This window comes from Athene noctua, chromosome 1 (genome assembly GCF_965140245.1).
Source record: "Athene noctua chromosome 1, bAthNoc1.hap1.1, whole genome shotgun sequence".
Taxonomy (NCBI): Eukaryota; Metazoa; Chordata; class Aves; order Strigiformes; family Strigidae; genus Athene; species Athene noctua.
Genome location: NC_134037.1, coordinates 94,448,813 through 94,464,824, shown reverse-complemented (window position 1 = coordinate 94,464,824; position 16,012 = coordinate 94,448,813). Strand labels below are relative to the sequence as shown.

At 57.1% G+C, this 16,012-nt stretch overlaps 1 protein-coding gene across 1 annotated transcript; it reads left to right on the top strand.

Annotated features, from left to right (window-relative positions):
- The first annotated feature begins 1,790 nt into the window (after nt 1-1,790).
- On the top strand, nt 1,791-15,375 carry NFKBIE (NFKB inhibitor epsilon). Its single transcript, XM_074925811.1, has 6 exons — nt 1,791-2,293; nt 12,934-13,036; nt 13,579-13,810; nt 13,982-14,070; nt 14,322-14,570; nt 14,881-15,375. Exons 1-6 carry the CDS (start codon nt 1,941-1,943, stop codon nt 14,944-14,946), a joined length of 1,092 nt encoding a protein of 363 aa, XP_074781912.1. The 5' UTR covers nt 1,791-1,940; the 3' UTR covers nt 14,947-15,375.
- Nucleotides 15,376-16,012: the final 637 nt, after the last annotated feature.

The following is a 16,012-nucleotide window of genomic DNA, read 5'->3' as shown; positions in this document are numbered from 1 at the left end:
CCAAGCAGCTACTACTGAAAAGTGAAATCTTTGTGCATCACCACAGAGGTTTGTGCTGATTTGCCCAAAGTGGATTTCTCCCAATACCTGATTTTATCCACACAAAAGTGTACAAGGAACTACTCCATGATGGAGCTGCATCTCTAGTAACATCTAATATGTTACTAGAGAAAATGGCAAAGGCATTTTGGAAGGTATTTGATGGGCAACCTAGTAGCAGTTGCGTACAGAAAGCTCAAAAAGTAGAAATTCTGAGTGTGAGCTAGGAACATCAGCTGCAGTTACACATGGAGCTGGGATGCAGCCACTGCCAGGGCGTGAGAGGGAGTGACATGAATATATGGCCCAGATCCCTGCGTTGGACAGGGCTGATAAGGTGTGGGAGAAGCTCCTTTCCGTCATCAACTGTAGTCATGCAGCCAGGCAATGCCAGGGACACAACTGGAGATACTGAAACAGATCCTGAGCGTGGGAGAAAAACTTGTGACTGGAAGTTATTGATGCCGACAGAGACTTCCCCTGCCTGCCTCCTGCCCTCACACCCCAAAACTTTTCTTCCTGCCTGGTTGGAGGCACTTTTTATGGGTAGCTTGCCTGCAGCAAGGCTGTGGTTAAAGGCCTGGTGGCCAGTGCTGGGGGAGTGACGCAAATCTGAAGCGGCAGCTGCAGCGCGGGAGGGGGAAGTCATTGGCGCTTTGCATGTGGTTTGTGTGAACTTGGTCCTGTACCCACCACCAAGATCTTTCCAGGTAAACTCCCTTGCAGGTGTGCAGCACAAAGAGATCCAGAGACCTGCCCCCCCCCCCCCCCCTTCAGCCCTGCTGAGCTGAACTGGAAAGATGGGCACCCTACAGAGGTGGGGAGGCATGTCAAACAGTGAAACCAAAAGGTGAAACTGATTTTCAAGTGTCACCTGCACTCAGAGCTATCTGTGTTGTCTCCTGAGGAAAGCCCACTGCTTGGGACACTGGAAAGTAACTAGATGAGATCCATGAGGAACACAACTGGGTAGTTTTGATGTTGGAAGGAGAGCACTGGAACACAGCCTGGTCAATCATTCACAGGCAGAGAGCTGGGCCTTCACTTGGGCTTCTATTTTCAGCTTTGATCTCTGTGTCCTGGCTGCTCTTGTGTGAGCCACTCAGGGCTTTGGCCTTTCTATCTGCCACACAGAAAGGCAGTGGGAAGCGGCTGGCCCGAGTGACTTTTACGGTCCACCGTGGTGACCGCCCGGCCTTTCGCTTTGCTGTACAGGCAGGACAGACAAGAAGGTGCCTCAAAGGGTGAAACGGGTTAAACCACACACAGGGGAAAAGCAAACGTCTGGTTCGCACCTACCGCTGCTACCAGTGACATCCATCATATCGTTTCCCGCAGGGCCTGCAGCTTCGGCCAGCACCTGCGCACACAACAGCATCCTAACCCACACCGCGCGGTTTGGCCAGGCCCCTGTGTGCCCCGTCCTCCCCCCCGCAAACCCGCCTGCTATTTAAAGATCCCAGACAAGCAGGGCGGGGAGGCGGCAGGTCCGGGACACACCGCCACGTACTGCCCGGCGTGGGGCAGCTCGGTGCGGCCGCCTCCCCCGCTCACTCCGGCCTGCCGGCCCTTGGCCACGCGTGCCGTGCACCACGGGTGGGTCTTCTCCCTCCTGGTGCTCTTGCACCGCCGCGGGACAAAGCGGGCGGGGAGAGGCAGCCCTCCCCCGGGCTTTAGGGGGAGCCGGGGCAGCGCGGCGGGGCGGCGGCGGGGGGAATCCCGGGCAGGCGGGGCCGGGAGCGGCTGAGTCAGTGCGGGCAGGGGCAGGAGGAGGAGGAGCCGCTGCGGCGCCTTAGCCTCCGCGCCGGCCGCCGCTCGCTGCCTTTCCGGCCATGAGCCCCCCGGCGGCGGGGCCGGGGCCGGGGTCGGGGTCAGGGCAGGCGGGCGGCGGGCGCTGAGCGATGTCGCGGGGGTCGGGCGGCGAATGCCGCAAGGAGACGGCGGGCTGGGAGGGCGAGGACGGGCAATGCGACTCGGGCATCGAGTCGCTGCGCTCGCTGCCGGGCGGGAGGGAGATCCCTCCTCCCGCCGCCGCCGAGACCCCCTCCCCCGCCGCCGACACCCTCGCCGAGACCGTAGCCGCCGAGGAGCGGCTGGACTCCAGCTACGGCTCCGGCGCCCTCCCCGAGGCTCTCCCCGAGGCTCTGCCCGGGCTGCCGGTCGCCGGCCGCGCCGAGGAGCCTCCGCCGCCGCCCGCGGGGCTGAGCCGGCAGCAGCTGGAGGCTCTCACCTACCTTTCGGAGGACGGAGACACGTGAGTGACCGCGGCCCCCCCCCCCTCCCCCCATATACACCCCCCGGGGACGGCCTGCGAGCCCCCCCGCCCCCCCCAACCCTGGGCTTCGTCCCTCGCAACCGGCCCGGAGCCGGTGCCTAGAGATAATCCGGGCTTTATCTGCAACGGTCCCCAGCCCTCTCCCGAGGAGCACCCATACAGCCGGGTGTGAGGGATTCCTCGAGCCCCCATCCCAAAAGCCTCCCGCCTTGCGCTGCGCACGGATGCCTGGCACCCAGGCGTGGGTTTGGGTGGGTGACCGGGTGGGCATCTGAGCCAGGTCCAGCAGAGTGGGCCGGGAGGAGCACCCCAGGCAACACGGCACAGAACGGACCCGCCACAGGAAGCCATCTTCCATTTCCTGTGGGGCTGCTAGCAGCTAGATGGTTTGGAGGGGAGCAAATCAAGCCCCCCTTGCTGTCTCTGCCCCAGAGAAGGCAACGTTTCCTCACCATATGGGGAAGGCTTGACTGTGTGAGACGGCACGAAAGGAAGACCCGAAACGAGATTGGCTATGCAGGGCAAGACCTTGAGATGGCTATGGTAGGGCCACAGATGCTGCTCAACCAAGCAACCCGAGAACTATTTGTTCTCAGGTGGAAATCGCCTTGCTTTGCCAACCCGCCCTCACAGCCGCAGCTTTCAGCAAGGTTGTGACACACGCCCTGCTACGGGGCTGCCCTCCTGAGCCTCTGTGATGGAGATGAGTGTTTCTCTTAATGAGGGGGGGCTTCCCACATCCGTAATACCCTCTCAAGGGCAGAGGCATCACGTTGGAGTTATTTGGCTTGGCTTCTGGGTATTGCCTTCAGCGAATCACAGCGTTTTCCTGTCGTACATTCCCTCAGCGGAAGGTTTTCATCATGAGTGCGCGCACAGGGCATAAGCGAAGAGTGCTCACAGCTGAGAAGGGCAAAGCTTTGCCCCAAACCCAGGCTGGAGTTTAATGCTGAGGAATGGTGCAAGAGGAAGAGAAACTTAGAGGCACAGACATGAGCAAACAAATGTCTTCGGTGGCAGGAGCAGCAAGGAGGGTCTGTCCTTTCCTGGCAGAGCACATCTAGTTCTGAGGCTGAAGATGAGCTGGGAGCCAGCCCAAGTGTTTACTTCCCGGTTGGGAAGGAGTCTGTGCATCTGCTAATTAGTTCATTAATGCTCACTGTGGGATCTGCTCTGAGGATTGGCTGGAAGTCTCGTGGCAAGCAAGGTTAGACTTAAACCCAGCCTCCCACGCTCCCCAGCTGGGCGCCTGGATAGTATTTTCTAGTCCTGTCTTATCTACAGGGTGACTCTGGGCTCCTCGGCATGGGGAAGCTTTGCCACTTTTCCCAGCTGTAATGCTAAAGCCAAGGTGTCCACAGAGAGAGACAGGGGTCTTTTAAGCAGAGCTGTGGAACTAACCTCAGAAAGGCCCCATGGGCTAGTCTGTCCTGGTGTGCCCAGGGCTCCCCGTTTGTTCTTTAGTGAGACTGGTAGATGCAGCTGCCTGGAGGTGCTTTTGCTTCTTGAGGCTGTCTTGTAAGGTGGCTGAGAGCTTCACCTATCAGACTTGCTTGGAGAGACCTAACACAAGCATCTCATTAATGAGAAAAACATTAATCGGTGGTGCCTTGGTTACTGTAGGCAGGAGAGGCCCTTGGAGAGCTCTCCAAACGGTTGCAGTTGCTCTTCTGTTTTCTCTCACTCACAGTGCAGTTCAGAACAGGAAATCTGTAGAGAAGGGAGGAGGGAGTGAAAAGTCTGATGGTGGTGCAGCTCATACAGCTCCGGGCTGGCTGTGTCTGTGCAGAGATGGCTTTCCTGGGATCTGCTTCCAGTGCTGGGAAAAAAAAAACTATTCTTGTGGTTAGAGTGGCAAGGCTGTGGATTTCTGCCTCTGCTATTCTTGTCTCTCCTCCTGACCCTGCGGCAGAGGTAGGCGGCATTTATATTTAGAAATGCTGAACATCCACCGTTTGGTCGATGCAAATGGGAACTGTGAGCACCCAGAGACTTGTTGAACTGCCACCGGTTTTGTGTGTAAAATCAAGTTGGGGCTGATAGTAATGCTAAAGTCTATGGAGCAATTGCTCATCTGGTGACAGAAGGTCCCCAGAGAAAAGGGATCAGATGGCCACAGGCTGCATCCCTTTCATCCATCCAGCCAAACCCCCTGACTTCTTTTCATCCCTGTCAGCGGCACATTTCCTTGTGTGTCTTGCTTGAATGTCTGCCACAAAGCGGCTCCAGGCTGAGAATTAAAATCATACTATCAGTATATTTCAGAAGACTTGGGCAACAATACTTTCCTGTAACTGAAATTCTGAAAATACAAAAGTTCAGGCATCTTGGTCAAATAGTTACTGTTTCCCCAGATGCCCAGGCTGGTACCAAGCAGAGAGGAGCTCCGGGCTTGCACAAAGGGAGGAGCTCTCTATCTGACAAAAAATCTTGGCTGTCCATGGCTCTCCCAGGCTCACCCGCCCCTGCCGCCTCAAGCTGTGTCTGCAAGGGGGCTGTGTTTGTCAGCCTGGTGCTTGTGAGGAAAGTGTGGGAGGTGGAAGCAGAGGTGAGGAATATGTGCTTGGGTGGTTGGAGTGTCAGCAGGACTCTCCTTGGATACCTTCCTGCCCACCTCTATGGGAGAGGAGCATTAACCCAGGTGGGGTGAAGCAGTGGGTTTAAAACTGGCTCTTCTTGTGCTCAAAATTAGAAGGGGTCCCACTTCTAGAGGAAGGAAATTGGCCAACAGGGAAGATGTGGGTGTGATGGCCAGTGAAATGTGTGGGTGCCATCTTCCAAGAATCATTTATTTGCGCAAGCATCAGCCACCCTCACACCTCCCCAGTGCCACTGGTGGTCCCTCTGCCTCGGGGAGGTCAGAGCTGCAGTAATGGGGCACCGGCACATCAGTCTCTGAGAGAGAGCAGCAGAGCTGGCGTGGCAGGAGTGGTCAAGGATGAGGAACAGGGTGACAGGCAGAAGATGGTGGGTATGCTTAGGGCAGTGATATGTGTCCTGCTTATTCTGTGGCCAGGTAGAGAGCAAGCCCTGTGCACTCAAGCGCAAGCGGTCTCCTCTAAGAATCCATCTTTTACTTGTGAACCAAGCAGTTTCCTCCAAGTATCCGTCTTTTCATTGTAAACCAGCTCCTTTCTGCTGAACTGAGTCCCAGTGGGACTGCTCTGTGTGGAAGTGAAGAGAGGGGCTTTCCAGCTGCAGGCATGGCTAGCTCTGACCAGGCTGCAGGCAGCTTTATCGCTGTGCCCTGGCCTCTGGACAAGCTCAACCTTTGTTAGGATTCACCAAGGAAACCCCCTCCTTCCTGGCCTCGCCAGGCAGATGCATGAGTCCAGCACCCTGGGAAAGGGGTGGGTGTGTGACCAGCTCCTTCAGGGTGGGATGGGGTGGGACAGCCTGTCATGTTCTAGCATAAGGGAAAACCTCCCTGTTCACTTAGGCTTATGGAAGCCTATGCCAAACTCTGGAGAGGCAGAGTTGATTCATCAGTGTGGGAAATCAGGCAGACCTTTCTCTCTCTAGGACTATCTATTCAGTTTTAAACTTAAAAACATGTTTCCCTTTCCGCTTATGCTGGTCCTTGGGCCACACACCAGTGTATGTTGTTGGTACCTGATGCCACGGTGATGGGGCCCTTGGGCAGCTGGGAAGTGCGCATGCAGTCTTTCTCTGGGCTCTTTGGCCATGTGGTGCTGCAAAAGTCTGGGGGCTGCGTCTCTGCAGCAGGGCAACTGTCTTCTGCATGGGGGTCCATATGCAAAGCAATGCAACTCTTCTGCAGGGGTGATGGTCAGGGGACCCCAGCTCAATCACGGGAGAGAGATCTCAGCCTCCTTCAGATGGAAAATGGGACCAAGTGGTTTTGGTTGGGTGTGCGTTTCGGGGAGGGAGGGGAGCAGAGGAAGCCTGACTTCCTCCTTCCACCAGAGACAAGTGCTGCCCTGTCTGCTGATAAGAAATCACGTGCCAGTGACTTGTGGGCTGAGATGCCTTAACAAGGGCTCAGGGACAGTTAATCAAGTGAAATTGGGGCCCCACGGGAGCTGATGTTCTGAGCACTCTTCCACATGATGGTAGCAAAGGGACCTTCCCTGCTGAGCCCTTGCCTGCATGGGTAGACATTGAGCACAAAGGCTCATCTAGCAGGGGCCAAGAGCCACTTCTAACCATTCACTGGTGTGTGCCACTTGTAACCCTCCCATCTCCTGTAGCCCTGTGCTAGAGATTCCCCTCATGCAGGGGAATAAGGCTGTCTGTTCAGGCTGCCTGCTCCAGTGTGGCTGCTTGCTCGGCGCTTGTCCTGCTGAAGCCCCTTACCCCAGGTTCCCAGAGTTTGTTCCTGGGGGAATGCTCAGTGTGTGACAGCAAAGGGAAACCACTGTGAAAGAAGGAAAAAGAAGCAGAGGACTGGAGAGAAACAGTTTTAGGAGAAGGATTAGAGAACTCCATTGCAGAGAGCGCATGTGGTTGTTGGTTGGGCTGGGAGTCCCACTGTTTGGCTGGGCTGGGCTTCTGCTGGCTGCCCGGCAGCGGGATGGCCACAGTTAATGGGAAGCAGGCGTGCTCTTGGTTTTTCCAAGGGAGCTTTGGAAAGCTCCTTGCCCGATTGCCAGGGGAGTTCAAGTCCATCCCGAGTTGCTCCCTAGCACACTGCTGTTGTGGGGCAGAGAAGAAAATGAGTCCTAACAGGGAGCTGGCTGGAGGGAGAAGGGACCTGCTGTGTCTGGCTCCCTGTGTCTGGACTCTCAGCTCTTCCTCCTGCATGCTCAGGAGTTTGGTGAGCAGGGAGGGGCTTGGTGCCCCTCCAAGCGAGAGCAGGCAGCTCTGTGCAGGCTCCTTTAGGAGGATGCCCCAGAAGTTGCTGCCTGACACAGGGGTCGCACACATACAGCCTTAGCCTAAGATGGGTCAGTCCTGGCAGCCCTCTGAGATTGTGCAGGCAAGAAGAGAATTTTTTTTTCTTTTTTTTTTTCCCTGTTTGGATTACTTCAGCCTGGCCTGGAGGAAGTTTCTTCAGACTTTCCACCTGCATAGGTTTGCCTTGGAGCTTGGGAGAGGCACAGAGAACTTCAGCACAGAGGAAGGGAAAGAATGGTTGGAAATTTCCATGTCCTGGGATGCAGAAGCTTGATGTCTGACTAACAAATTAGTTGAGGTGGGGAGGGCTTCAGGTCCTTGCACTCAGCAGACAGGCTTGGCCGCTGCTGGAAAAGGGTTGAGCTCAGTTAAATTAACAAAGTTTTGATTTTTGTTGGTTTGGGGTTTTTTTAATACAATGGGGATAAAAGAGGAGTCAGATGTGACTGTGTAGGAAGAGAGGCTGTGGGATCTAAGCTGTGAGAGTGGTTACTGGGTGCCTCTGTGAGCTGCCTGGGATGCTCTCTGCATCCTGCAGAGGGGAAGTCCCTCTGACTGGGGCAGATGTCGGGCTGAAGGGGGCCCCTGAGATATCCTAGACCTATGTCTGGTGCCTCATTACAAGAAAATCCTCAAGGCAGCGAGGATACGTGTGGGGCTGTAAATGATTGCTAGGGTGTGTTGCCAGGCTTTGGCAAAGTCCAGGCACTGGCCTCTTGTAAGAGGCTGTTCTGACCTCTGGATATCTCTGTGTGTACAGAAACTGTTGAAGAACATATCTGCCTCCTGATGAATGAGAATGGGAATTTGCTCCATTTGAAATAGAGTTGCTGTGGCCAATGGACCTTCTGGGATGTTTGCTGCTTCTATTTTAATTGTTTGTCTTGATTTCAGCCGATGACTGGGCCCTCCTGAGATGGGCTGCCTTGCTTTTCTGTCTTGGCCCATCCCTGCAGCAGCGGTGGTAGTGCAGGACAGACCCCTCGTTTTGCAGGAAGCAGTCTGCATGCGTCTGCTGCAATCCCAGACTCACCATCTGCTCATAAATGGAGCAAAATGCTCAAAAGTGTGGGTGCAGAGTCCAGAGGATGTAAGACCGGGGTACTGTATGTGGGTGAACAGGCCCACCTTCATCTCCCCTCCTCCTCCTCCTCCCTCATCTCACTGATAAACAAGGTGCCCACAGCGCCCTCGCAACGTCTCCCCTGCCAGTCAACCTCCAGCACCCCTCATCTGCCAGCACCTGCACCAGACCCTCTGCAGAGCACCCCAGGAAAGGCGGAGGCTGTCTCCCCTGCTCGCGCATCGCTTTCCACCCCTCCCTTTGGCCCCAGCAGCCACAGGTTAGGAAGTGGCTGGTGCCTAGGCTGGAGATCTAGGGGGACTGAACACAAAATGGCCGAAAGGGCTTTGCATCCTGTTAGCCACAACCTCCTTTAAGTCCGTCCCCGCCCCCCCTCCCCAGCTCAAATTCAAGCTGTGCCCTGCCCAGGGAAAGGGAGAAGAAACCTGCAGAACAGGAGACCCAGGGCAGGAGCAGAGGACACGAGGATGAGCCTACCGCTGGCTGGGATCTGCTGCTCCCATGGAGCTGCCAGAGGGCAGCTGGCAAAGTTTTATGGAGCATCACATTGGTATGCAGAGAGGAAAGGAGCCAGGCTGGGCTGGAGGAGGGCTGCAGGGCAGGATGGAGCTGTGCTTGCTGAGCCTGCTGGCAGAGGTTCATGCTGATGGCTGAGGAAGCGGTTAGCAGTGCAGGTTACAGGGCTGGAACAGGAGAGCGGGGTAAGCGTGGAATTCCCCTGCTCTTTTCCTCCTCCCTCGCTCTCCTCTCTATTGCTGCTGGGGCCATTTCCTCCCCTGAAAAGTTTCTTGTGCAAATTGTTTGCATGATTTCCTACTGCTCCACTCAGCCAAAATAAGAAGCCAGGAGTGAACTGTTTCCACTACAGCCAGAGACCTTATCTAGAGAGGGAAAAAAACTTGTCAAAACAAATTCTACTGAATGCTGTATCCCTTGTCCTAGGTGCTTCTGGGGTGAGATGGTGAAGGGGGAGGCTGCTTTGAGGGCAAGGTGTCTTGCTCCACAGATGAGGGGATCTGCATGGTCGAGCCCCTTTTCTAGAGGGAGAGAAGAGGATAGCCATAGAATTGGTGGGACTTCATCCATTCTGCTTGTGTGTCAGAGCTGGCTGTCATCCTTACCCTGTTCTCCTGCCTCCAGTCCTCAGGTGTGGACACTTTTCCTACCAGGTGCTTGAGCTCACTCAGAAGCCTGGGAGATGGACAGCACTGTGGAAGTGGATGCTCTCCTGTGCCTAAACTAGGACCACCTTGGGCACGGTGTGCTCAGACCCCGGGGACATCCCCAGGGATGGCCCTGACCCCTCTGCTCCAGAATCATTCTCTCTGATGATGGGTAGATCACCTTGTGCCAGGGATGCCCTGTGCCCGTGGGACATTGGCTATTCTGAGCACTAACAAGTCCCCTTGTGCCAGGATGGAGCTGGTGAGCAAGTGGAAAAGCTGAGAACGAGCCCAGCAGTCTGTACTCCTCAGCTGGCCGTATTTTCCCTGCCCACAGCTCCTCCATCCCCTGCCCTTTCCAAAACTCCCTCTTGCCCTTTCCAAAAGTCCCTACTGGGCACCCACCCCCATGTCTGCAGGCAGGAGTGTGAGGAGGAGAGGAAGGAGCAGGCAAGCAGAAGAAGGCAGAAGAGAGGCGTGTAGGCAGCTGAGGGAAGGGCAAGGGTCTGAGCATGGTGGGGTGGAAGGCTTGTTCTGGCAAAGGCATGGGGCCATGGCTGGGTGAGGTGGGTTGTCTGGTTGCGAGCAGGTATGTCTCCCTCACTGCGCCCTGGCTGTGGGGCTCAGCTGCGAGAGCTGCGTGTCAGCATGCAGCAGCCCATCAGCAGCTGGACCACATGGCTGCCATGGCAGAGAGAGAGGTGTGCTTGTGGCCTTGGCTGGAAGAAAGTGGAGATTTGCACAGCACCTGCACCTTGGGTCTCCTGGGCATAGGTCATCTCCCAGCTTAGCAGGAGACAACCCTGATTCCTGGTTGGCGTCATTGCCCATGGCACAGAGTGCTTGGTACACACATGCTCTGGATGGGCTCATCCCAGCCCAGTGGCCTCACTGTGATTCCCCCAAGCAGCTCATGGCTCTTGCAGCCATTTCAAGAAGTTGAGGGCTGGCAGTGAGGAAAGGGGGGAACGAATGCAGAAATGAAAGCACAGGAGGAGGCTGTACCAAGGTGGAGAAGGAAGAGGGAGGAGGGAAAAACAATCCTCTGAAGCAGGCACATCTCAGCTTTGAGGTGAAAGCCTGAGCTCTGGCCAGGTGGGGATGGTCATCCCCATTGCCTCCACAGCATGGGTGCCCAAACTTGCTCAGCATCAGCCCAGCCCTGAGCAGCTCTGCTGTCTTGCTGAGCTGCAAAACTACCCAGGAAGCACGAGGTGGTAGAGGGCTGCCTGGGGTTTCCACCTCCCCTGGGTGACTGCCCCACTCGTCCCCATGTGATGACACAGAGTGGCATAGGTAGTGGCAGAGGGGACGGGGGGATTCCTGGGGGTGCGGGGGCTGTCTGTGGTGAGGCATGACCCTGGGTGCTGCTCTCTCCCCCAGGAGCCCAGCGTGGCTCTGGAAAGTGAAAGCATCAGAGGTTTAAAGTTCCAGCCGAATTGCCTTGGAAAGTCCCTTGTCTGAGCAGTCTTATCTCTGCTGTATCTGAAAAAGGCAGATCCTGCACCGTCTTCCTGCCTGTGGTGCCTGGGAGCGGGTTTGGAGAAACAGGGACTGTCCCTGCAAGTGGGCAAAGGACACCTCGGCCCAGGTGCTGCCACAGGGACTGGAGGCCTGATGCAAAACCCAGCAGGGAATCTCCCTGCCTGGATCATACCCAGGCTGGGGCCAGCGAGAGCCTGCCGAGGACAGAAGTATTCTTACAGCTGATCCCCCAGCTCTGCCTGTCGCTCCTGTCCCCTGCTAGCGTGGCCTGGGTTCCTTGGCTGTGCCTCTTCCCTGTGGTCCACCAAGGGTGGCCGGACCCTGCCTGTTTGACTGCTTGGCCCTGGCTCGCAACCCCCTCCCCTGCCCTGGGGAGTGCCAGCAGTGAGGGGGCACCCCATGGCAGTGCGGAGACAAATGAGGGTGGCCTCTCCTTCCAGCAGGGAATTCCCTGCCATGGCTTGACCTGGGGCTTCCCCAGGGACGCAGCCTCTCCTGTCGGGCACAGCCTCTTCCCTGGTGGCAGGGTGAAGAGGAACCAGCCTTGGTTTGCTGTCAAAAATGGGGCTCAGCTGAGGGTGCCCGGACTCAACCCTTGGGTGGTGCTTGGGAGATGGATAAAGGACATTTTGGAGGACTGACCTCTGGGATTCTCAGCACAGTCATGTTCCCCCTGCAGGTGGCGAGAAGGCAGCCCCAGCCCTTCTTTACTGCAATGCTTTAGGGCCAGGTCTTGCTTTCCCACCTGTGGAGGGATACTGTCCCTCCCCACAGTGCAGGTGGCATCACAAAGCTGGGTTGTCCAGCTAGCTGGGTGTCATTCTGGGGCTGGCACAGCTCTCACCTTCTGTCCATCAGCCCTGCTTGCCTCTGCCAAGTAGTGTGGGTGGCAGGAGCCCACTTCACTTCGAGCCTGGCCTTCAGTTTGGAGCTGATCCCTGCTGGAGATAAAAGCCATTCAGGGGCCCCAGCGCAGCAACGAGGAGGTGGCAGGAGGCTCAGCTCGTGCCTGTCATGCTCTGCAGAGTGGGAGCTGCCGCCTGCTCCTTGCTGCTGCCTGCCATAGCCAGGGGCTGCCTTGTGGCGGGAGGGCCAGTCCCTCTATGCAGGGGCTCCCAGGAGTGCAGCAGGTCGGCAGAGGTGACTGGAAATTCCATCTCGGCTCTGCCTCTGTCGCACTCTCACTTCTGTTCTGACTGCACAGGGGCCAGCGTCAGACCCAGATGGAAATAAAACCTCTCCTTCATCTAGGGGGCTCTGGGCTGCCCAGCCACCCCATGGCTGTGGGGGTGACAGTCCTGAGGACATGGGCTCCCGGCTGGCCACCAAGGTCTGACAGCCACTTCTCAGGTGTCCCTCTGTGGCAGTGGGCTGCCTGCCAGCCCTGCCACAGCAGTGCCCAAAGGGAAGGATATGTGGGAGAGAAGAGGAAATCGGTGTGGGCCAGCAGATAGGCTGGCACGGGAACTGTGCCGTGCAGGTGATCTTGGACTGGTGCCGGGCTCCTGCCCAGCCTTGGCTGCCTGCCTTCACAGAGGGGAAAGCAGAAGTGCAGTAGCAGCCGGCAGTGGGGAACTGGAATTCCCCGGGCAGCTGCCAGAGCCCAGGCCTCCCTCCACAGCTGCCAAATGCGGCCCTTGGGCTCTGCAAAGTGCATCCCAGGCTCTTCAGACCTGCCTTAGTTGGAGGCCTGGCTTTGGGCAGTGCCGGGTCAAGCCCCACACATGCTGTGAGGTCTGAGGGAGAACACTGCAGTGCTTTGTGGGGACAGAAGAGTCCTTTCCCAGTAGGGATTAGAGTGAAGGACTGCCCTGGGGAGCCACAGACCATGTTCCTGCCTTGCTCTGCTGCTGAGCTTCCCCAGAGAGAGGGCAGGACAGAGGAGCTCCGAGCTGGTGGGAAGGGAAGGGGACTGGGAGAGGAGGAGGGGTTATTCCTCCATGCAGCAGTGAAGGATCTTTGCTCCTGCGCATAGCACTCAGGACTCCTTTTTTTTTTTAACTCCTGCTTTCCCTTTATTCCCTCTGTAGATTGGTTCATCTGGCCATTATCCACTGCGTCCCAGCTGTGGCACTCTGCTGCATCAATCAGCTGCCCAGAGAGGTGCTGGAGATCCAAAATGATCTTTTCCAGGTATGTGGATGTGATAGGCAAAAGATGGGAGGAAGGCAGGTGTCACAGACTCTTCTGTAGATCGATGCTAAATCCATCCGCCCTTTTTCCAGGATACCCCACCTGCTTCCTGTAGAGCATGGTGAAAGTCCCATGTGAGCTGCCCCTTTTCAGGTTGGGGAAGAAGTTGGGAGATACCCTGTGTGAGAGATGTGACAGTTCCCAGCACCGAAGGGTGAAGGGGCCCTTTACAAGGCCCCAGGATGTCACAGACAGCCCTGGAGGGTGGAGCAGGCATGGCTTGAATGTGGCAGGGTAGATAACCTGGGAGACTGAATCTGTCTGTCCTCACGGGTGATCCCTGAGCTGAGGCGTGGGGTGGCAGCAAGCCATGTGCGGCAAGCCAATGTCAGCCACGCATAACCCCAGGACAGGGACGGGCTCTGTGTGGCAGCCTGCCTGTGCCACCGGGCTGGCTCCTGTAGGCTGGCATGGCTCATCACACTTGGTGTCCTGCAGGACATTCCTCTCTTTGCTGATTTCCATCCCCACCTCCTCTCTAGACCCCGCTCCACCTCGCTGTGTACCTGGAGCAGCCCAGCGTGATCCAGGCGCTGATCCACAAGGGAGTCAACCCTGGGCTGCAGGACCACAACGGCAACACCCCGCTGCACCTAGCCTGCGAGCAGCAGCACCTGCGGTGCGCCCAGCAGCTGCTGCAGTGCACAGCCCCGACAGAGGGCACAGCCCAGCCCCGTGGGCACCACCAAGACCTGCAGCTCCAGAACTGGCAAGGTGAGACCTTGGGGCAGCCCGGTGCAGAGTTGATGGCCAAGTTGGGGCAGAGACCGTGTGCTGTGTATGCAGGGATCCAGGAGTGCAGCAGAGTGGGCACAGAGGCAGGATTGGCATGCCTCAGGGTGGTCCAGGCTGACTGGGGCTCTTTCTCCTGTCTCCCCGTCCCAGGCTTGGCCTGTCTGCACATCAGCACCTTGAAGGGGAACATCCCGATGATGTCTCTGCTGCTGGAGAGTGGCGCCAACATCAATGTTCGGGTAAGGCTGGGCATGGTGGGTGGCTCCCTTGGACACGCCTTCTGGCCTTGGGACAGACACTGCTCTTGGGCTTGGAGACACTGAATTTTGAGTGAGCTGAGAGAAAAGGTTCTTGAGGGGTTGTTGGGTGCCATGACAGCGGTCAGGGTGGCGACTGTCCACTCTGCACCCTATCAAGGGGGTGCGGGTGGGTGCTGTGGGGCCATCTGAGGGGACCCCACACCCACACCCTTGTGATCTGTGGGCTGCAGGAGGGTACAAGCGGGAAGACCCCGTTGCACCTGGCCGTGGAGTGCCACAACCACCGGGCTGTCCAGTTCCTGCTGCGCAACGGGGCATACGTGGATGCCCAAATGTACAATGGGTGCACCCCACTCCACCTTGCCGTGGGCCGCAAGGATGCTGCCATCGCCGCCATCCTCTCACACTCCGGGGCTGACACTCTGCTGAGGAACATGGAGAATGAGACAGCCCAGGACCTGGCTGACGGCAACGACGATGTGAGTCTGTGTAGGGGGAAGCCTGTGGCTCTGCAAGCATGTTGGGTGGTGCAGGACTCAGACTATTGGAGGGAGCTCCCTGGAGTTTCTAGCATGCCCATACTCCCTTATAGCATGTAGGCATTGGCTCTGGGCGTGTGTGGTGCCTGTTGCCTCGAGCCCTAGGGAAAGCCCAGCCGGGGTTTCTTGGCACTGACCTAGGCAGGTGGGAGGCTGCAGGACTAGGGGGGGAGCAGGTCAGGGCCCCTACCCCAGCTCACTGGAGATATGACCCTGCATCCTTACATGTCAACACCCTTGGCCTTTGCAGCTCCTCGCCTTGCTGCCCTTCGATGACCTGAAGATCTCAGGGAAGCCTGTTGTGTGCTCTGAATGAGCAGCTGGACTCCCTTCAACCCACGGGGCTGCCGCCTGGTTCTGCACTGCTGCACACTGGGACCTTGCCTGCCTGCAGTTCGGTGGAAGCAGAGACACGTTGGGAGACTTATCCCCCTCCTCCCCTCTTTGGAAATGTTTTGTTGGCCTCAGGCTGCCTTCCCAGAGGGAAGAAGGTGGCACTATGAGCACTACACAGGGGAGGCTTTTCGTTTAGTATTTGTGCCCAGCAGCGGGACTGAATTTCCCCTCCCTGCCATGGGTCTGACTTGTGGGCATCTCCAGCTTACCCAGGGAATGAGCAGGAGAGGACTCCCTTTCACACTGTACGGTGGATGGAACATCCTCTGGCACCCCCAGATGGCATCAGAATAAGTGTGGGGTGAGAAGAGTTAACACTCACTCTAATAAACGTTTTTTCTTGCTGCGAGCACCTGAGGTCTCATGTGATCTAACCCACCCCGCTCCCTGCAGCATCAGGAGGCCGAGCATTACCGGTGCCGGGGCTTCCCCAGCCCACCCGCTCCCTCAGGTCCTTCACAAGACAGAAGGTATGTGGGAGCGCAGGGGCTTCCCCACTTGCAGAGCCTTTCTAGCAGTCAAGGCTGAGGCTGGGGGACAACAGCCTAGTGTTCCATTCCCATGGTGTCCTGCTGAGCATCTGGCTTCAGGGCTGAAGAAAGAGTGTAGGAGGTACCGGAAGACCAGGTTGTGGATCCCTGCTTCTGCTGTCATGCCTGACATCTTGCTGCCTTTCCGTGCTGTGGTTTCTTCTTTCACAAAGAGCCTAGAAACAACCTGCCCCATCTGCTGGCTTGGGAGGGTGTTAAAAAACTTAGGGCATGGGTCTTCCCTGGGCTTTACATTTCCCCAGGCTCAAAGCAGAGGAGATGGGGAGGGTTATCTTCACATGCCTTCTGCGGTTCAGCTCACCACTCTTCCCTGCCCCCTCTCCAGGTCGGAGGAGCACGTGCCTGCGATGTGTTAGGGAACCAGCAGCCAAAGGTGCTGTGGGAACAGAGACACAGCGCGCCTGACCCCACCTCGGCCAGGGAAATTCCCCACTT

What these genes read in the sequence shown, in the direction of transcription:
- NFKBIE (XM_074925811.1), top strand. Translation starts at nt 1,941, where the DNA reads ATGTCGCGGGGGTCGGGCGGCGAATGCCGCAAGGAGACGGCGGGCTGG. An exon ending in GCGCCAACATCAATGTTCGG is followed by an intron (nt 14,071 to 14,321) that starts GTAAGGCTGGGC and finishes TGTGGGCTGCAG; the next exon opens with GAGGGTACAAGCGGGAAGAC. An exon ending in TGGCTGACGGCAACGACGAT is followed by an intron (nt 14,571 to 14,880) that starts GTGAGTCTGTGT and finishes TGGCCTTTGCAG; the next exon opens with CTCCTCGCCTTGCTGCCCTT.